Source organism: Apodemus sylvaticus, chromosome 1 (genome assembly GCF_947179515.1).
Source record: "Apodemus sylvaticus chromosome 1, mApoSyl1.1, whole genome shotgun sequence".
Taxonomy (NCBI): Eukaryota; Metazoa; Chordata; class Mammalia; order Rodentia; family Muridae; genus Apodemus; species Apodemus sylvaticus.
In genome coordinates, this window is record NC_067472.1 from 168740503 (window position 1) to 168761743 (window position 21241).

The 21241-nt window shown below is 54.2% G+C and overlaps 1 protein-coding gene across 6 annotated transcripts in view; it reads left to right on the forward strand.

Annotated features, from left to right (window-relative positions):
- The window catches only part of Abcc8 (ATP binding cassette subfamily C member 8), a 75170-nt gene extending 54154 nt beyond the window's left edge, over positions 1-21016 (forward strand). For all 6 annotated transcript variants that reach the window (XM_052162510.1, XM_052162515.1, XM_052162524.1 and 3 more), the window contains exons 18-39: positions 1029-1067; positions 1985-2083; positions 2888-2972; positions 3600-3680; positions 5162-5299; positions 6740-6865; positions 7731-7830; positions 8385-8626; positions 8724-8890; positions 9936-10005; positions 10433-10590; positions 12548-12640; positions 16059-16161; positions 16802-16915; positions 17242-17362; positions 17473-17603; positions 18403-18481; positions 18660-18768; positions 19022-19125; positions 19724-19857; positions 20135-20197; positions 20879-21016. In XM_052162510.1, the coding sequence (XP_052018470.1) occupies positions 1029-1067; positions 1985-2083; positions 2888-2972; positions 3600-3680; positions 5162-5299; positions 6740-6865; positions 7731-7830; positions 8385-8626; positions 8724-8890; positions 9936-10005; positions 10433-10590; positions 12548-12640; positions 16059-16161; positions 16802-16915; positions 17242-17362; positions 17473-17603; positions 18403-18481; positions 18660-18768; positions 19022-19125; positions 19724-19857; positions 20135-20197; positions 20879-21016 (2494 nt within the window). The remainder of the gene's footprint in view (positions 1-1028; positions 1068-1984; positions 2084-2887; positions 2973-3599; positions 3681-5161; positions 5300-6739; positions 6866-7730; positions 7831-8384; positions 8627-8723; positions 8891-9935; positions 10006-10432; positions 10591-12547; positions 12641-16058; positions 16162-16801; positions 16916-17241; positions 17363-17472; positions 17604-18402; positions 18482-18659; positions 18769-19021; positions 19126-19723; positions 19858-20134; positions 20198-20878) is intronic.
- The last annotated feature ends 225 nt before the right edge of the window (positions 21017-21241 follow it).

Consider the following 21241-nt stretch of genomic DNA (forward strand, 5'->3'; position numbering starts at 1 on the left):
CAGTGCTCAGGAGGTGAATGCACGAGGATCAGAAGTTCACGGTCAGCCTGGAACACACGAATCCCCACCTTTAAAGTAAAAAGAAAAAAAATTTAGTAGGAAACAAATACTCAGAAAAATGTTTGTTGAGAGGCTCCAGGGATACCAGGAAAAAATAAAAAAAAAATAAAAACAAAGGTCTCTGAGGAGTAGAAATGGGCATCCCTTTTGCTACACAGAAAATTCAAGTGTGTTAAATATGCTCAACGAAAGTCTAGGAGTTCTAAAAGGAATGAGTTGTTGACAAAGAGGCAGCACAACCTTCTCCTTCCGGGAAGGCAGGGGAAACCTAGAGGCAGGCAGGCCAGGCGAGGCAAGGCGGTTCCTCTGCAAATCGCCCTCTCAGAGACACCTCCCAATCTCTCAAACCTTAGTGACTGTATAACTTGAGCCAAAGCCTAGACTTGTGAAAGTCTGCGTGTGTCTAAAGATAATGAAGTGACAGAAAATGTGACAGCGGGGCTCTTTGGAGCTGGCCACAGTCCAGTGCCCGTGCATCTCCCTAACGGGTTCCTCTATCGTCTAAGACTTTTCTGTATGTGTGTGGCCACGGTCGACTCTCAGTTTCCCAACTGTCACCTGTCTGGCCCAACCTGGCTGTGGTCAGAGCACCCTGCCCAGCCGGGTGCAACCTTGTTGGCCTGAGGCTTTGGCTTGCTCCTTTGAACCTAGCTTAAAGGCAGAGGCTGGGAACTTCAGGCAGGCCTCCTACCCCGCCCCCCCCCCCCCCCGGCCCTAGAAGTTTCCCTCAGGAGGCCTTTTCCTCCTGTTCTCCCTCTTAAATGAACCAGGGCCAGGTCTTTTCCCACACCCACATGTCCAGGCAGTGAGACTCTCTGGGCTAGCCACATCTAGAACATCATATGTGGCTGCAGACAGGGCACCAGGACTTACTTAAGCAGGAGATAGCTGGTTTGAAGGAGCTAGAACTCTCCATGGAGAGCTCAGCCCATCAGGGGAGTCTGACTTGTGTCTTTCCTCCATTGCAGCAACCCAGAGCGGGAGACAGCAGCGGACTCGGATGCCAGGTCCTTGTGCTGAGCCTGTGGAGCCATTGTGCCCCGGGAGCGGCTGCAGGTCCCAGGAAGAGCTCCGTGCTCCTCTCTGGCCTGGGAGCTGCCCTATCTCTGGACACCATGTTTGTTCATTCTCAGCAGCTTCTGGGGGGAGGGGAGTGGGAAGGAGGGGCTTGGGAAACTATAACATACTGCATGTCACTTCCTTGGCTCTGTTTTCGTAAAACTTTCCTTCTGTGTAGAGCCCAGCAGCTGCCGAGGGTGTGGGGAAGCCAGGTTCAGGAACTGTTTAGTTTGGTGACATTTGGTGACACTTCCTCCCTGCCTCAAGGTTGAGATGGCGCTGGAGAAGGCTCATGTCAGTAGTGGGGAGGGCAGGGTGGTGGTGACGGAAGTCTTGCACCTGGTCACCTGAGGCTTGGACTTTCAAAGATGTTCTTTAGGCCCTGAAGCCTCAGCACACTGTGTCAAACCCAGATGCAGCTGTGCCAATAGAGGTTCTACAGAGTCTCCTCCTCTGACCTGGAAGACTTTCTTCCAAAGGCCTATGTCATGGGGCCTTTCTCACTCTCCTTTTTTATATGAGTCAAGCCCCTGGGCCTCCTCGTATACCTATGTGGTCAGTGAGGTTCCTAAATCTGGCTGTACCCAGATCCCTGTGTGTGGCTGCCCTATCTCTGGACATGTTTGTTAGTTCCTGTGTCCCTGGGGTTACAATGTGGTGCTGGAGGAAACTAGAAATCCTTTTGGAGGTCTGAGTCCATCAGGAAGAACTTGACTCATGTTACCCAATACCCACCAAAAATTCCTGTCACGTGCCCTGGATACCTCAGCACATCCAACCTCTTGCCCCAACCTAAGCCACTGACCGGCCTGACAGTTGCCCTGAGCATGCGCCCAGGAAGGCCCTCACACTCAGTCTGTTCCAGGAGCAGAGGCCCCGTGGCCTACGCATCTCAGAAACCATGGCTGCTAAATGCCACAGTGGAGGAGAACATCACCTTCGAGAGTCCCTTCAATAAGCAACGGTAACAGCCTCCAGGAGAGACTGGGGAGGGGTGGGTGTGGTCCTTGGCACCTGAGCATCCTGCAGTCCAGCCGCAAAGGATCCGGATGCCCCTGAGTTCCAGCAGCCCCTTCCCACGTATGATAGGAGGGAGAGGGTGTTGCTACCTTGATCACTCAGCAGTTGCCTAAGAAGGGCAGGGTAGCAGCCTCGTCATACCTGTGCTCTTACCCAACACGGTAAACTCTTACACCCATTTTACGGATAAGGAAAACAAGGTTCTGAAGCTTAAGTAGCTTACCCAGGGCCCAGCCAGTTAATTGCTGATATGGGTGTCAAATCCAAAGCTGCCTATGGACAGGTGTCACCCAGAAACTCGGAACTCTCCATGGATGCTGCCTGGCACCTGTTCAGGGTAAAAGCTGGCCAGAGGACGATAAGGAGAGCAGGCTAGGCAAATATTTGGTCAGCCACCATCATTGCCACCTCCAAACACTCAGCAGCGGTTTGCCCAGATGGTGCCCCAGCACGAGCTCTGACTGCATCTCCCACCGCTCGGGGACCGTAAGCGCGCCCCATCCATCACTCGGCTTATTTGCTCCGATACAATTTCATCTTTCAAATATTTAACTTGCCCCAGGCTGGGTAAGCGCTGACCTTAGCTCTTTCCCGGTCTCATGGTGTTTGCTTGCACAAGGCAGGAAGTGCATTAAAGCCATCACTCACTGGAGCCCAGCAACCCACAGGCTAATGGCCATTCGAGGACTGAGGCCCCACTCTGACCAGGGCAATCAGCTGACCCACCCCCCCTGTCCTTACTCTCCAGGTACAAGATGGTCATCGAAGCCTGCTCCCTGCAACCAGACATAGACATCCTGCCCCATGGAGACCAGACTCAGATCGGGGAACGGGTTAGTGGCAGCCTCCCCTGCTCCCTGCCCTCAGGGCCTTCCTGGGGTCCTTCTTAGGAAGCAGGAATGATGGAACAGGACAAAGGAAAGGGCTGAAGAGCTTCAAGTAGTATGAAATTGTGACGGCCATTGTCCTGTGCTGTGTGACTTCTCCTGGGGAGACAGAGAAATCTCTGTTCACCCCAGATAGGGCAGTGATAACAGACTAAAAGGCAGTCCCCTGCCCCAAGTCTGTCTTAGTGAACCTATGAGTCTGTTGGGGTTAATCATAGGAGTATGAGTGACTCAAAGCCCACTGCAGCAATCTGCACAGCTCACCGCAGTTTGGCAATTGCTTCTGCTGACAGAGCCATGGAGAGGGCCCTATGAATCGTGTAAGTTTCAGGGGCTTTCTGAACCTTGTGAGTTTTCCTTAGTTCCTGAATAGCGTGCAGTTCCTTAGCTCCCTGAGTCTTATAAGTCTCCTTCCTTCACCCAGGAGAGAACACTTCAGTTTGGAGGAGTATTTACACAGAATCCTAGCTGATGGGAGAGGCCAGCCACTCCAAGCTGGGGAATGACTACATCTCTTCATAGTGGGAGCCTGAAGGGTTGAGGGCCTGCTCTTTTCCTCTCTTTTGATGACAGGGCATCAACTTGTCTGGTGGTCAGCGTCAGCGAATCAGTGTAGCCCGAGCTCTCTACCAGCACACCAATGTTGTCTTCTTGGTAAGTGTCCCAGATGAAGTTTCCCTGGGGCCCTCACTTCTGCCTGCCTGCCTGGTTCCCTAACATCGCATTGTCATCCTCACCATCACCACCACCATCATCATCCAACAACCTCCCTAACCAGGATCAAATCCTCCTAGAGATATTGCCTTTATCTTACTTAGAGAGAAACTGAGGCAGGCTAGAACAGCACTGATAACCCATTGTGGGCTTTTCATTGAGTGTTTCAATAACCTTGAGGGTAGGCAAGCTATGGTTAGAGACACCTCTCTAAAGGACAAAAGAGCTGCCCCAGATGCCAGCACCTGTGCAGCCCAGCTATCAGAATGCAAACACACAGAGTGTGTGGCACCACTTCCCAGCTTGTGCTCACGCTAGGCGCTACTAATTAATTGCCGAGCTATCATTCCAGGGAACTCAAGTTGTCCCTTTGTCACAGCACTCTAGCCATTGAGCATGAGATAAAGCTTGCCTACCTCATGTCAAGCTCTGGGCTAGGTGCCTTGGTTGATACTGAAAGAATCTTAAGACCCAGCCCTTGACCTCAAAGATTTGCTGAGACAGACTCACACACGTGCAGGAAATACAGCTCGTTGGAAACTAAGCTGTGTGGCTCAGACCATGAGAAGCTTCGATGGATGGAGAATTCAGGGAGGGCTTCCTGTAAGGGAGTCAACCAAACAAAAGGGTAGTGAGGCGTTTGGACAAAGGCTCGGCACCATGAGCATCAGCTCTCTGACCCTAGCTTTACCCCCTTCTCTGACTCAGCACACGCAGCGCTCTAGAGGGATGCTTCACCTAGACATTCTTAGACCTGGCCTACACCCAGCAGTCATGAAGTTCTAGGCCACCCAAGGTCCCACCTGGTATACAAACAACTCTGCTGGATAAAAGTCCAGTGGCTGCTTCCCTCCATTCTTAAGTTAATCGGTAGCAGGCAAAGGCTCGGGGTGTGAGATCTTGGGGGCCTCGCAGGCAGGAGTGTGCAGATGATCTGATCTGGCTTTGCATGGGGTTGTCCCTGGGACAGAGAGGATGAGAACGTTAGGAGCTGGTCAGGGAAAGACACAGAAGGACTGGTGCTTGGGTGAGTGGCGGGTGGGAGGTAGTGAGAGGCAGAGCCGCACACCACACAGAACAACGGCGCTGGCAAAGGCTAGGAGGGTGGGCTCGCTGGCCGCCTGGAATGGAGGGAGCTTGGGAAGATCGGGTGAGAAGCGGGGCTAGGAAGGAAGAGTGGGCAGACTGGAGAGGGACTGGGAGTTCAGGCTTCATAGGACAAGGGTAGCCATCAATGGCTCAGGAGGCAGGAAGCGAATTGACAAGGTCTGTTTAAATCACTGAGACATTTGATTCCCAGAGAGGTTAGATGGGTGGTCCAAGGCCTTGTAGCCAACCTTCGTCAATAGCTTTGATAGAACTCTAGAGAGTAGCTTACCTCGCCATTCCCTACAAGCCTGCCTCTACCTCATCTTTCTCAGGATGACCCTTTCTCGGCTCTGGATGTCCATCTGAGTGACCACCTGATGCAGGCTGGCATCCTCGAGCTGCTCCGGGATGACAAGAGGACAGTGGTCTTGGTGACCCACAAGCTACAGTACCTGCCTCATGCGGACTGGGTGAGGGGCCACAGAGGACAGACTGGGCAGCTGTGTGTATGCATGTGTGTACTTGTGTGTGTACATGCATGTATGTGTGTGTGTGTGTGTGTGTGCCTGTGTGTGTGCATGTGTGTGTGTGCCTGTGTGTGTGCATGCATGTATATGTGTGTGCTTGTGTGTGTGTGCTTGTGTGCATGTGTGTGTATGTGTATGAGTGTGTATGATCTTCAAAAGAATCAGTCATATGACCCAGAAGCAATGACTGATGGCTACAGCACAAGATGCCAGCCCTGAGTGGTTTTGTGCAGCCCAAGAAATACTTAAGAGTCCAGAGTCTTGGTGTCACTCAGGCCTGCAGACATCCCCAGCCTGCCTCAGTTCCCTTCTGGTATTCCCTAGATGAGCACCAGACAGTCTGAGGAAAAGTAGACACTCAGTTCTTACCGTCTAGAAGGCCTTGTCCTGCCTGCTTCCCCTGGCTGTGCATGATCTGTTCACACGGTAGAGCCAACTCCCTGGGCCTTTGGCCTTCGGGAATGAGTGAGTTGGAGCCTCCGTGTATGGAGAATGCTGGAGCAGCAGCAGTAGTCCTGCAGACCACAGCACTCCCACAGAACATGGTGTTGTGAGCCCCGTGCTGACTAACACCCCCCAACCCTGTTCTTCAATAGCCAGGGACATACGTCTCTCATCTCACCGGGCAATCACTTAATGCTAAGATAAAGACAATGAGCCTTTGGAAGTCTACACCTGCCTACTCCTAAACCAAAATTTCCCTGGACAGCAGCCACAATCTGAGACCCTCTCTGATCTTTAAGGCTGAGCCAAATTGGCCTGTTAATTAATTTTTCTCAAAATAAATCTTCCATGTGGAATGTGAACCTCCTCCACTATGAAAAACACACACACAAAAAAATCTGAACACTATTAAAACAGGTAAAGTGGCTTCAGAAAGCAAGGCAGTTGTGGTTCAGAATGACCCTGAGTCCAGTAAGGCAGACTTGGAGGGGCCTGGTTCCTTGAGGTGCCTGAGCACAGGACCCCAGGACAGATGGGTGCCAGTTCGTGGCAGCTGTGTATGATTGTGTCATTGGGTGCTTCAAAGACAGAGCTTGCTGGATTCCAAAAGGGCGCAGTCACGCCCGCTTGGATTAACAAGCGTGTTAGCACCAACTATAGACTCTACCTTCAGGTACAGCTCAGGATAGCATACAATTGGCCTGCTCAGCATATGGAAGCTGATGTTGATGGGGTCCTGTGGGGAACCTGCCGTGCTGGCCAAGGGACACTCATTAGCTCTGCAAAGGCTCCCACTGAGGATGGTGATATGGTGAGAATAGGTTGGCAGACGGCGCGGTTAGTGGATGAAGGTAGCTATTGATAGAGCATGAGAGATGCTACACCCCTACCTCAGGCTCCTCTAAGGGAGCCAAACCTGTTTCCTGGCTGCCCTGGCAGATCATTGCTATGAAGGATGGCACCATTCAGAGGGAGGGGACGCTCAAGGACTTCCAGAGGTCTGAGTGCCAGCTCTTCGAGCATTGGAAGACCCTCATGAACCGGCAAGACCAAGAGCTGGAGAAGGTGAGAACAGAAGGGTCGCACAGCTGCCCCAGATAGAAGGTTCTAGCAGGATCTGAACTCACGGGCCGGCCTGCCCTCACCACCCCCAGGAAGTCTCCAAACAACAGGGTAGAGTTGTACAGAGGCAGAGGGCAAAGCTGGCCCCTGTGCAGGGACCCAGGACAGAATCAGGTGCACACAGATGCCATGTAGTTGAAAGGTTCCAGAACATCAGCTCAAACTAGCTAAGCAAAGGGCCAAAGCAAGAAACTGTCAGATAACAAAACAAAAATGTCCCAGGAGAGCGGTGGCTTCACTTGTCACCAGATTGCCACCAGGACTCTTCCTCTCTGTCACTTTGCTCCACTGCTCTCAAGTCAGCGTCAGGCTCAGGCAGCAGTGCTGTCTCAGCAGCCCTGGGACTCCTTCCTGCAGCCAGAGAGAGCTTCTTTGGTTCAGTCGGGTCACATGCTCACCCTGACAGGATCGGTACAGCTAGGATGGCGGGATGTGAGGTTTAGCCAGTCCATGGTCATGTATCTACCTGAGTTGCTTGAATCTCAGAGACCAAGAACAGGGGAGACACGGGTGTGGCAGTGCACACCTGTAATCCCAGCACTAGGGAGACTGAGGCAGGAAGGTGGAAAGTTAAAGGCTAGGCTTCTTCCTACACACAACAGTCGCATACTCCTCTGAGATACTGGGGTGCTGTTAGTTGACAACGAGAAGTTAATTCTGGTAAGATGAGCGTGTGTCCACGCGTGCCCTCCCTAAGGGGGAAACAACCTGCAAGCCAGTTGTCACCGGGGTAGTCGCTCCTAACCTCTACTTTCCCACAAGCACACTGTGGGAACGAGACATTGGCCAGGCTCCGTGTGTCTTTCAGGAGACAGTCATGGAGAGAAAAGCCCCAGAGCCATCTCAGGGCCTGCCCCGAGCCATGTCCTCAAGAGATGGCCTTCTGCTGGATGAGGACGAGGAGGAAGGTATGGCCACCAGCCTGGGGGCGCAGTTAACACCAGTGATATGCTAGCTGCTTTCCTTACTGCTATGTCAAACTTCCCACAAGAAGTTACCTTAGGGAAGGTCTGTTTGGGCTTGCAGGTCTAGGGATATGGTCTAATGGTGGCTGGGAAGCGTGGTGGTTGGAGTGAGGCTGCTGGTCACACTGTCCCCAAGAAGCAGAGAGCCATGAATGGTCAGCCCACTTTCCCCCCTTTTATTAAATTTAGGACCTCAGCCTACGGAATGGCGCCGCCCACGGTGGGCAGGCCTCAAGTAACTGCTGTAGATAACCCCTCTCTGTTTGTTGGCGGAGGGTGGGGGGGCTAGCCTTAAAGGTGATTCTAGTTGACAGCATTAGTCATTTCACAGAAACGAAAGCCCCGGGGCTTCTGGACATGGTCGCGTAGTGTGGTTTGATTAAGCATCTTCTTTCTATATTGTTTTCCCATCTGTAAGTGGGAATAAGATGTCCCCTGGTTCACCTTCAGAAGGTTGTGATCTGTGACGCCTCAGGGTGGGTTCTTACGACCTGCAGAGGAGGCGGCCGAGAGTGAGGAAGATGACAACCTATCCTCGGTGCTGCATCAGAGAGCCAAGATCCCGTGGCGAGCCTGCACTAAGTATTTGTCCTCCGCTGGCATCCTGCTCCTGTCCCTGCTTGTCTTCTCCCAGCTGCTCAAGCACATGGTCCTGGTGGCCATTGACTACTGGCTGGCCAAGTGGACGGACAGTGCCCTGGTCCTGAGCCCTGCCGCCAGGAACTGCTCCCTCAGCCAGGTACACCTGCAGCCACAGCAGGGCTGATGGAGAGGAGGGGGAGGGCTGAACCCGCACACAGCCGCAGGACACGCTCGTTCCTTCTCTTCCTGCTTAGGAATGCGCCCTGGACCAATCTGTCTATGCCATGGTATTCACCGTGCTCTGCAGCCTGGGTATCGCGCTGTGCCTTGTCACCTCTGTCACTGTGGAGTGGACAGGACTGAAGGTGGCCAAGAGGCTGCACCGCAGCCTGCTCAACCGCATCATCCTGGCCCCCATGAGGTACATCGGACCCGACCGCAGCAGGGCAGGTCGCTACGCTCTGAGTCTTAAATCCCCCATCTATAAAATGACCACAGATGTCCTCTGTCACAGGGGGATGACTCAAGTGTGTGTGTGTGTGTGTGTGTGTGTATGTGTGTGTGTGTGTGTGTAGAAATGTCCTTATGCAAGAAGCAGGGAGACCTGGTACTTACTCAGCAGACCCCTGTGGGCATTTCCATGGTTGGGTCATCCGATGTCATGTCAGCCTTCAACATGAGCATCATGGGCTTCTGATAAAGGTTAATTCCCTTTCTGGTGGTATAATTTCTCTGCCCACAAGTTCCTCTACCTCCTCTCCTCCCCGCAGACTGCACTTTCTGACACTGGGGGTAGGATTAACTATTTGAATCACCCTAATGAGCTGGAACAGAGCCCTAAAAGTACCAGGTGTCGGGGAGCTTTGACATCATGCCTGACTGGCTGGTCAGAGTGATTTGGAACCACATAGGTGTGCTGGGTTACCCAGTGTCATGGCGTCTGGACCTCCGTAACTCTACCTCACAGCTACCCCTCTGCCTGGCTGCTCCTTCACCCTCCAGCTTTGCTGTCTCTGTGGCTGGGGGACATGGCGGCCTTGTCAACTTACCCTCTGTTTGCCCCTAGTCTGAAGTTCAGAAGCTCTCTGGCTGGGTTGGGCCAAGTCCAGGTGGCCGCCAGAGTGCTGACAGCTGACATAGCTCCTCACTGTCAGCCAGCTGACAGACTGTCCCCAGGGAGAGGGCTCAGTGTCCCAAGGGAACAGTGGCCAAGAGAGTCAGGCTGAGGAGGGTATCAGTGGCCACGGTGAGCCTGTGAGTCAGGAGGGCTAAACGGAAGCCAACACCCTTTTGAGTGACTATAGGAATTCTCAAGGGCACGGACCAGATATCTGCAGACCCACGAAAGCAACTGCTCCTAGGACGCCAGACCCACAGATGGTTCCAGAAACATTTAAACCAAGCAAATAGCTGCCCTCATTTCATAAACAAAAAGTCAGTCAATAAATAATGGTTCTGCCTCTTAGGTTCTTTGAGACCACGCCCCTCGGGAGTATCCTGAACAGATTTTCATCCGACTGTAACACCATTGACCAGGTACTGACTATGCCCAGCTTCCCTGGGGAGCCTGGAAGCTTTTCCTCTCAGATGCTGGCCTCCACACAGGTCATAGGTCAAGGCCCTGTGTGGGGCTCCGGTCTCCCTGAGTGGGAAGCCCAGTGTTCTGCTCTGACTGACACTGCCTTGGGGTCTGCGGTCTTCCCTGAGAGCTTCGTAAGACTGAAGCCTCTTTGGCTCCCATCGAAGGTTCCTGAATATTCGCATGAATTCAGCCTGTCTCCCTTATTGATATCTTACTAGATGGTGAGAAAACAGAGTCTGGGTTCCTGACCCCAGAGAGTTTGCAGGCTAGCCAGACAGATACACATCAGTCTTGAGAGACAAACATGGTGGCAGATGGTACTCGAAAGAGTCTAACACAGCAATGTCCCGCTGCCTCTCCCCCGCCCCCCCCCCTCCCCAGCACATCCCGTCCACGCTGGAGTGTCTGAGCCGATCCACCCTACTGTGTGTCTCCGCCTTGACTGTCATCTCCTACGTCACACCTGTGTTCCTCGTGGCCCTCTTACCCCTAGCTGTGGTGTGCTACTTCATCCAGAAGTACTTCCGAGTGGCATCCAGGTGACAGCAGCGTTTCTCGTCTGGCGGGTGGAGGTGTGGGAGCAGGGAGGAGGTCCTTTGCAATGGTGGTTTGGTACACTTGCCAGAGTCACCATTACAAAAGTGAAAATTGAACATAGAAATAACCAATAGAAACAGGGGAAATGCCATCCTAACGCCTCATCTGCCGGCGCATGCTCTGCAGTTCATATGTCAGTGGCTTCCTTGGGAGATGGGTAGGGGGAGGGATTGCTAGGGCAGGGGGCACAGTATATGTGCCCTTCCTTCACTTGCCCCAAATGCTTCCTGTGAGGACTGTATGATACCAGGAGCCAAAGTGATTTAGGACTCAGCCTGGTCTCTAGTGGGGGGTGGGGGAGGGACAGATGGCACCTGACAGGAGAAGTGTGATAAATTAGCTCGCTTCCAGGTCCACAGGGGTGCAGAGCATGACCGGAAACCTCGACTGCCCTGAGGCTCCCACAGACACTCTCATAGGCCATATTTGCCTTTGTGAGACTGAGACTCACCACACACACACTCACACACACCACGCATGCACATGCTCACACTCACATACACTCACATACACATTCACACAATGCTCACACACACACTCATGCTCACACATACACACTCACATATAAACACACACATACTCGTGCACACACACACATTCACATACACACACACGCTCACACTCACATACACACTCACACATACTTGTGCACACACACACGTTTGTCTCCTATTCAAAGAATTCCAGTATATTCTTTAGAGAGCTCTTCCTAAGAGTGATTCTATTAAACTCATTGATTCAAAAAATTAGAATGAAAACTTAAATGACCCTCTAGGCCACAGTTACTCATACTGCCAATTACAACCGTCATTAAATCAGTATCCTGATTCATAATTAGCGTTTTGGAATCAGTGAGGTAGACCCACGCCTAAGAGAGAGTGACAGCTCGGTAGAGCAGTCGCCTATCATGAACAGAGCGTTTCCATACATGTCTGTGTATATGTGCTCTATTTTGATCTATAACATAAATTGTCAGGCCGTATTTCACAACATGAAACCTATGCTTTGCCCATGTAAGCATGGGTACTTACTTATGATACAAAACGTACTACTTTTTAATACTTCAGGTCATGGTCATAAAAGTTAAGTACCTTTCCTGGGTGCATACAGTTGATAAAAAAAAAAACAAAAAAAAAAAAACTACTGCCTGGCAACAATAATCACTATTTAAATGTATTTTATATCCTAATGACCTCCCATAAGACTCAACGTTGATATAAATGGCTTGTCTGAATGGCCCAGAATCTCCAGGCACCCAGGGGAACACTTTACATTGGCATTAGAAAAATGGCAGTGCCTCTTCAAACATACAAGTTGTCCTGCAAACTTCGCCCCTGCCAAGGACGACGTGTCCACCCCCTCCCTCTGATATCTGGCTCTTGTAACAGTGTCTAGGGACACTGCTCCTTGTTTTCCAGCTGGCCTACCTGGCATATGATATGTGGCTGTGAGGAGCAAGAGGCCCCCTGTTGCCATGGAAACCTGTAGCCTCCTCTCCCCACCCAGGATCCTGGCCTCGGGGGCCCTGAGGCTGCTGTGGTTCTTAGACAACAAGGAAGTGAGAACGTCAAATCTGGCCTTTCTGCTCCTTTGGCCCCTGTCCTATAACCTGTGCAGTGGGGACACACACACACACACACACACACACACCACCCCATCTCAGTGCCAGATGTGAGGTAGGCGTTGCCCAGGATGGTTGGCCGGCTCTGCTGAAGCATCCCGCATAAGCATTCTCTTTGGCATCCCCGGTCGCATCCCAGCAACCGCAGCATCCCAGTGTTGCCGTCTCAGCCAGGGAGAAATGGATGCTGAAGGGATGAAGCTGTCCACCTGGTGATCGTGGCTACATCCCGGCTGAGGTGGAGCACGAGCTGCCGTCCTAACCACTCTGTCATGCAGGGACCTGCAGCAGCTGGATGACACCACGCAGCTCCCTCTGCTCTCACACTTTGCTGAAACTGTGGAAGGACTCACCACCATCCGTGCCTTCAGGTACCAGCCCGGAGTCCCCCAAGGCGGGAGTGGAATGGAGTGTGGTTAGCCTCAGGCTCACAGGTATGACTTCAACGGACTCTACTTAGGAAGGCCCAGAGCATGCCTGCCTTAATCACGCCTTGGGCCTAGACGATGTCCACTAGCAGGGACAGGCCACGTGGACTCCAGATGTGAAATCCTAGCCTTGCAGACAAACTGTGGGCCTCAGAAGTAAGGTGGGGCATGACAAGAAACCAGCCTGGGACAAATCTGTCCACACTGGAAAGGCCCTAGCACCGGGAGGCAGTTCTGAGGCCTCCCGAGGTTAATGTCACCAAACACCAAATAGGGTGCCACTTCATTCTGTGAATAGGGTGACTCTAGGAGCTGAGCATGAATCGTTCCCACTGCACAGAAAGGGAAACTGAGGCACTGAGCAGTCACAAAACGTCTCTGGGAAATGTCCCCACAGAGCCCAGATTTGAGCCCACTCACCCATCTGATAACCACTGAGCTCTCCTGTCCTGAACCACTGCTAGGCACTGAAGATGTGTCACATGTCCCCAAAGGCATTATCAGTCCCCAAGGCCTTATAACAATGCTTTACTAGACATGGGGACAAAGCTTTGGGACCATAGAAGGGAAGCAGTCTAGGAAGGCTTCTTAGAGGAAGAGTTACGGAAACTATGACTCAAAGCAAGAGTTCTCTCACCCTGAGGAGTTTTCTGAAGGTTCAATGCCCCGGCACCCTGTCACCTCCTTGATTGGAGGTATTGCGCTGGGAGCGTCTGCAGGTAATGGGGAGTAGAGAAGACCCCTGTTCTCTCAACAGGAAGTGATTGGATCTCCTGGAGCCTCAGGCCCCTCCTAGCCAGACCAGGGACCCCCTGACCCACGCCATTGTGTTCTCATCTCAAAGCTAACCCAGAGAGTAACAACAGGTTATTTTTAGACTGGCACAGCTGCATGACAATCACCATGTGACACCAAGCCCGTGTCAGGAGCAGCCCAAGGGCTTAGGGATCAGCTGAGGGCCCAAGACCTTCATCTCTTCCCCTTCCATTAAGTCCCAGAGCAACCTTGAGAGGTGCCCTGGGCTTTGACAGACCATGCTCGCTCCTGGGGCAAGTGGGCCTGTGGGAACTCGCCTCTCAGGTGTCTTCTGAGGAAACCAGAACAGAGCTGTGCCCTAGCCCAGGCTGCATTCCCTGGATAGCCCGCTACCCCTCACAAGCCTGAACCTCTCCTCACAGAAGCCCTGAAACCTTGGGCCTAGCCTCTGCTCCAAGTTTTAAAACTGGCGTCCAGAGCCCTTGGGCTAGGCCTGGCATTGCAGACTGACTTTCGTAAGTGGGCTAGGCTTCTGGGCAGATTCCAGCTCAGTCTCTTAGCCTCAGAGCAAGGCCGGGGCTCGGATCAAAGCCTGTGGCCAGCCAAGGACCTGCTGCCTCTTTCTCCTCACCGCACCCCCATCACGCTGAAGGATTCATAAATTCGAAAAGACTTTTATTCACTCCTACACGTGCCTAATTTGCTGGCTTGAGCCCCGGAGTCTACCCGGTGGAAGTTAACCAGCGTTATCGATTTCATGCTGCGAGTGCCAAGGGCTAAATGTTGCGTATGAGTTATTAGCAGTCACCCTCGCAACAGCCACGTGACATAGGTGTGAGCTTAACCCAGCTGCTCTGCGCTGGGCAGTGAGGTCAAGGCTGCTGTTAGCGTTCATCATCCAGTAAGCACGCACTTCCTGGAGACAAGTCTGGGGAAAGTGGCTGTGAAGCTCACTACCCACGCCTCCCCGCCCCCACCCCCACCCCAACCCCCACTCCCACCCCACCCCGCCCCCGCCCTCAGAGGAGGCAGGTCTGTGCACAGCGATGCAGTGGAAGCCTGTTGAAGGCAAGAGGGTAGGCAGAAACAGCAGTTCCCATAGTGCCCTGCTCTGGGCTCTGTGTGGCTCACAGGCCCTCGAGGCCATGCTGACATCAATGCCGCCATTTTGCCCTTGAAGAAGCCATCTTGATCCTAACATGCTCTTGGTGCTTGGATGCCAGTCTGGGTTTGCACCGCCATGAAGCTCCTGTCCAGTCCCCAGACACGTGTGTCAACGGCCTCTACTTTGATGTTGTGCACATAGGCCCTCAGACCCCCATACACACCTTCTCACCTTTTCTCAGGCACCATGCATTCTCTTTCACACACACACACACATGTCAGTATGCACCTACTCAGCCCTTCTCATGCCGAGATTCACACTCACCTCAGACCTGTCACCCACCCACACGCATCCACAACTTGTCTGTGCGACGCACACTCCCCCACACCTTGGAGATGCTCTTTAGCATCCTCAGATGCGTGTCCTCTGCCCAGAAATGATTCAGGCAAAACAGCTTCTGAGGTAAGAAACATATGCCCAGCATGGCATGGGGTCCCTCTGAGTCCCCAGATTCGGTCCCCACCCCCACCCCACCACACCCCATTTAGTGTCAAGATGGCTTTCCATTGCTCCCTTTGTTCATCGTTAAGCAAGTACTTCCGTGCCACCTCAGGGCCTGGCTGATGCCAGCAGGCTCTGAAGGAGGTGACAGAGGAGCCCAGACCTCAGAGGAGGCAGGTCTGTGTATAGTGGTGCAGGAGAAATGTGACAAGGGCCTGGGGGTGGGACAGAAAGCCCAGAGATCCTTGTCCATCTAAGTCCTACCTGCTGGAGACGGCCAGGCTAGGAGGGTCAGCGTGCTTCTCCCGCTAAGGTTTCCTGACGGCGTCAGGCTCTGGGAGCCAGGCAGATGCACTTCCTATGTTCACACATGCCCCAGTCTGTAGCGAGTTGGATCGTAAACGACTGGAGAAGTGAACATTTGAGCAGATTCTCAGCAGTTAGCAGGCTCCAGAGAGAGCATTACAGACATAAGGGGTGGCCACTGGAGGGAAGGGGGAGTCAGGGAAGGCGTTTCTGAGGAGGCGCAGTCAAGGTCAGGGCTGCAGGTTGAGAAGGGAGCAGATTTGTAAAGATGGAGGGAGAAAGCGGCCAGGTGATGGAAAGAAAGCAGGTGTTTGGGGGCGGGAGATGACGCCATGGCCCGAAAGGGCCAGGGAGACCCCTGCACAGTGAGTGGCAAGAGGTAACGTTGACCATAACTGGTCCCTAAGGAGGAAGTGGTTCTTGATACAGGATGCGATTGATGTTCTCTGAGGGGGACACACCAGCACAGAAAGACAGATAAGCTGACACATGGTAGAAAGAAAACCACACTCACTGGTAGGGATCTGATGGACCCCAGCGGGCTAGAAGCAGGAGAGCAATGGGTGGACAGAGGCAGGGACCACATCTGTGGTCAACCTAAGTGCTGGTCTGTTTGGGAGCTGCTGAGAGCCCTCTGTGAGTGTGCTCTCAGTAAGTCCCGCCCTCTTCCTCCACATCCTGCTCATCCTCCAGGTACGAGGCCCGGTTCCAGCAGAAGCTCCTGGAGTACACGGACTCCAACAACATCGCCTCCCTCTTCCTCACGGCCGCCAACAGGTGGCTGGAAGTCCGCATGGCAAGTGTCACCCCCACTGTGGGTCCCGGGGCGGGAGACCTGTTAGGAGTGTGGAACTGGAACAGGAGGCAAACAGATGCAGGCCAGAAGAAGGGAGATCCGATGATGGCGGCCCAGAGCCTCCCCGCCCTCCAGCACGGGTTGTCTTCCCACATCTCGCCTGCATCCTCGCCCCATATTCCAGGGGTGTTCCAGGAACATGGAGAGGGAGTGTGCACGATGAAGACATTAAGAACAGAGGGGGTGGGCACTAGGAGCTTAGTTCGGCTGAGAGAGCGCTTGCCTACTATGCCCAAAGCCCTGGGTTCAATTCCCACATCGTGTCTGTAATCCACGCACTCTGGGGATAGCAGCAAAAGGATGCAAAGTTTAAGGTCTGCCTGTGCTATAAGATCCAGTCAGAATGAGGAGGAGGACTCTGGCAATACAGATGGGCAGTGGGTCATGTGATACACACACACACACACACACACACACACATACACAAAAGCGCTCATGGGGCGGCCTTGGGGTGCATAACCTAGAAGGGGACATGAGCTCCTAGGCCTCGGCTTCTGCCAGCCTCTGAGTGTGGGCTGGGGCTCAGGCTGGCTGAGGCAGGATGAGGTAGGTGCCCGGGCCAGCCACTGTCCTTCCTCAGGAGTACATCGGAGCATGTGTGGTACTCATCGCAGCCGCCACCTCCATCTCCAACTCCCTGCACAGAGAGCTCTCCGCTGGCCTGGTGGGCCTGGGCCTCACCTATGCCTTGATGGTGAGTGGCGGTGGGCGGGGCAGGGAGGACATGGATGCTTCTCTTGGGCATCTGGGGCAGTTTCCTCAGCTGGGGTGCGGGAGACATGGTGCACCCCACCACCACCGAGGCTTGGCGGCTTGGAGAGCAAACAGGTGACAGGCAAGGAACCACTGTAACCCTTTCATGGCTCCAGGTTGCCACTGTCCACAGGCGGTGGATGGGCAGCAAAAGGCTCACAGGGGCTCCTTGTCCATCCCAGAGTTAGGAGAGCTGTCCTGAAGGCTAAGGGGAAAATGGACACCACTGAGCAGTTGTGACTGGCTGCCCCCGTCCCGCCCCCACAGGTCTCCAACTACCTCAACTGGATGGTGAGGAACCTGGCCGACATGGAGATCCAATTGGGGGCTGTGAAGCGTATCCACACACTCCTGAAGACGGAGGCAGAGAGCTACGAGGGGCTCCTGGGTGAGAACGTGCACTGGTGTCCCCAGTGGGAGGAGAGTGGAGGTTGGGTGACCTTTCTGGGTGCTAGGGGTGGCCTGTGCCTGGTGGCTGACCCCCAGCCTGGCCCTCAGCACCGTCACTGATCCCCAAGAACTGGCCAGACCAAGGGAAGATCCAAATTCAAAACCTGAGTGTGCGCTACGACAGCTCCCTGAAGCCGGTGCTGAAGCACGTCAACGCCCTCATCTCCCCAGGACAGAAGGTCAGCTGGGGTGGGAGCTGTCGCCTGGGCAGCCACCCGCTGCGGCCCTCTTCCCACCCTCGGGCCCCATCCACCACGGAGACCGTCATCTAGGACTTCCTTGGTTTAGAGAGCTTTGCCAGGCTCTCTCCCTGCGAGGGGTCCCTGGCTCTCCCTGTCGCATCCTTCCGACCTTCAGAGCAGCAGAGGTCTCAGGCAGAGAGGGACAAGACTCTGGGTCCTCACGTCCCTCATTCAGCCCGTCTCTGACGTGTCCCTCTGTCTCTGCCTTTGTCACTCTCTGTCCCCTTGGTGGTGTTGTCTTGCTCTGTCCAGCCTTGGGGAATGAATATCTGCCCCCTGCCTGTGTCTTCCACCCTGGTCCTTCAATATCACCATTTCGGTCTCTGTATCAGTCCTTGAGGTAAATTTCTCTTGGGACTCAAGAACTAGGAAACAGTAGGATCTGGCGTGGCCCTACTGCAGGTGGGGAGCTCAGACGCATGCCCACACGGTGCGTTCACCGTCCCGCAGTGTCCTGATAGACACACGCCCACAGCAGCACACTGGGGCCCTCACTCACTCCCTGACAGCTACCAAACAGGGTGTGGGTCTCCCCTGCAGACCTGTACCAAGGCCTGTGCCACCAGCCAGCTACGCTTGGGTGGCCGAGAGAGTTCTCTCTGAGCCCACCACAGGAAACAAGCTCAACGGGGGTCCAGCCTGGCCAAAGAGAAAACCAAGACTAGAGGAGACGCTGTGACCCCCCGCACTGTGCACACCCCAGGGCCACAGCAACACCCTTCTTCTCTGCCTCCAGATTGGGATCTGCGGCCGCACGGGCAGTGGGAAGTCCTCCTTCTCTCTCGCCTTTTTCCGAATGGTGGACACGTTTGAAGGTGATTTGTGTGTTAGCTGTCACACACCCACACGCGTACCCACAGCTACCAGGCAAGAGCCAGGAAGCCCAGCAGCCTTTCTGTATCCTCACTGGGATCCGCGTCCATCCCAGGCTGAGCCCATCCCAGCACCACCCTCGCCTGGTGGCCCTTGACCTATGACATCATCTCTGTACAGGGCGGATCATCATTGATGGCATTGACATCGCCAAGCTGCCGCTGCACACGCTCCGCTCACGCCTGTCCATCATCCTACAGGACCCTGTCCTCTTCAGCGGCACCATCAGGTGAGAGCTACCCTCCTGCCCAAGCCCCAGGCCACCTTTGCTCTATGCACAAGATGGGGAACAGAGTCTTCAGAGGAAGGTCTCCCTCACAGCCTTCCTCACTAGGCTCAAGCAGGCACTTGTGGGTCCCCCCACCCAGCTCTTCCAAATACTTTCCTCCTCAGCGGGCCCCTCCCAGCACCAGGTCCTCCGGCGCTGCTTGGGGGATGAAGGTGAACCGTGTTCCCTGAGGGCTCGCTGTGCCTCTCCCCAGATTCAACCTGGACCCAGAGAAGAAATGCTCAGACAGTACACTGTGGGAGGCTCTGGAGATCGCCCAGCTGAAGCTGGTGGTGAAGGCGCTGCCAGGAGGCCTGGGTGACTGCTCCTGGCACAGATGGGTTTGGAAGGGAAACATCACACCCATGGCTAGGATGGGCTGTGAGCTTGGAACCCCAAGTCTAGCTAGGACTCAGTGACCCTGCAGTCCCACCTTTTACCATACAGGGGTTCAGAGGTCAAACGATTTGCCTGTGGCCACACAACTCACCTAGGTCAGAGTCCTGCACAGGGGGACATTCAGGCTCCCTGGGAGACAGACTGCAAGTCCCCCATACCACAGTGTATCTTGAGCCCTGCCTCATCCTGTCTGCCTGACCTGTGGACAAGGGTCACAGTGGACATTGGTTCAGAACGTGCCCGTTGAGAAGGCTCTTCCCCAGTCCACGGTCAGTCAGGATCATGGTGTAGGCATGGTGGAGACTGCTCAGGGCCCCAGCAGTGCCCAGCACCAGGATGACCAGTACACATTGTATCCACATGAATGGAAGCCCTGTTGTGTCAGAAACATCATCCCTTCACACACACACTGACACAGCCACATGCATGGACCCTGCACACACATCCTCTTCCATGGGGCTACTGTATTCACAGGCAGAATTTACCCAGTCTTGCGCCTCCCCGTGTCTGCTTCCAGATGCCATCATCACAGAAGGAGGGGAGAATTTTAGTCAGGGCCAGAGGCAGCTGTTCTGCCTGGCTCGGGCCTTCGTGAGGAAGACCAGCATCTTCATCATGGACGAAGCAACCGCCTCCATCGACATGGCTACGGTTGGTCCTGGGGTGGCATGTTAGGGAGCAGTTGGCCCAGAGGGGTCTTAAGCCTCAAGGTGACCTTCCCACCTCGGCTACATGGCAAAGGCAGGTCCAGCCTCCAAGTATCGGGCATCTGGTCAGTCCTCCGGGACTAGAGCCAGAGAGAAGACAGGCATAGGCCTAGGAGCAGGTGTAGATGGGAGCCGGGCCACCAGGGGCCTATGTCCCCAGAACTGTCCCAGACCCCGTCAATGGAGCAGATGAGCCACCAGCTGCTACCTCTACCTGACAGGAAAACATCCTCCAGAAGGTGGTGATGACAGCCTTCGCAGACCGCACCGTGGTCACCATCGCGGTAAGGGGCCACAGTGTCCTGGGTGAAGGTCACCAGGAGGGAAAGCTCACTTCTGGGATGGTAAAGAGCAAATCGATCCCTGGAGAAGATTCTAGAGAGTCGGGGACAGGAGTCTAGAGAGCTGGCAGGAAGACAGAGCAGACTTTTGGGGTGTCTAGAGATTTGCACCTTTATTTGCTTCAGGCCTTCCCCCAGTTCTCTGGATTCCAAGATACGCCCTTCCCCAAAGCCCTGTGGTCTAGGCCTGGGGCTGCTTCCAGGAGCCTGCAGAGGGAGCCTGTAAGTCTTGATGCCTGGAGGTCAGGGAAGAGGCTCAGATAAAGAAGAAAAAGGCCAAAGGCTTGCATCACAGCCGCCCCAGGCTGGAGCCACCACCCCAGAGGACACAGTTGGGTTGTGTCAAAGGAACGAGGCGGTGGCTTCAATCCCCAACACCACAGACACAGATGTGGTGGTGACACTGGAATCCTAGCCCCCAGAGAAGTAGAATACAGGAGAGCAGAGATTCAGGGTCAGCCTCGGCTACTTAGCTTCGGGTCTGTCAAAGCTGCATGAGAAATGAGACCTGGGGAAGAGGGGAGAGAAGAGGCGTGGTGGCCGTGGGTCCCCCTCCAGGTTGGGGGCGGACGTCCGTCCTCCCCTGTCCCACCCAACACACTAACCAGCCCCTCCTGCGCACAGCACCGCGTGCACACCATCCTGAGTGCAGACCTAGTGATGGTCCTGAAGAGGGGCGTGATCCTGGAGTTTGACAAGCCAGAGAAACTTCTCAGCCAGAAGGACAGCGTCTTTGCCTCCTTCGTCCGCGCAGACAAATGACCTGCCAGCGCCAAAGTGCCACCCCACACCTCACTCGCTTGCCTAGGATTTCTTACTGTAAATCACTTGTAAATAAAGAAGTTAATTCTTTGCTACCAGAGGCCCAGGCTCTGTGGAAGGGGCAGTGGGGCCCCCATGGGTGCAGGCGACCATCCTACCTTTGGCACCAAGCCCACTCAAAGTTGCCCGTTGAACAGAGGCAAAACCATGTTCCTAATCTGTGGC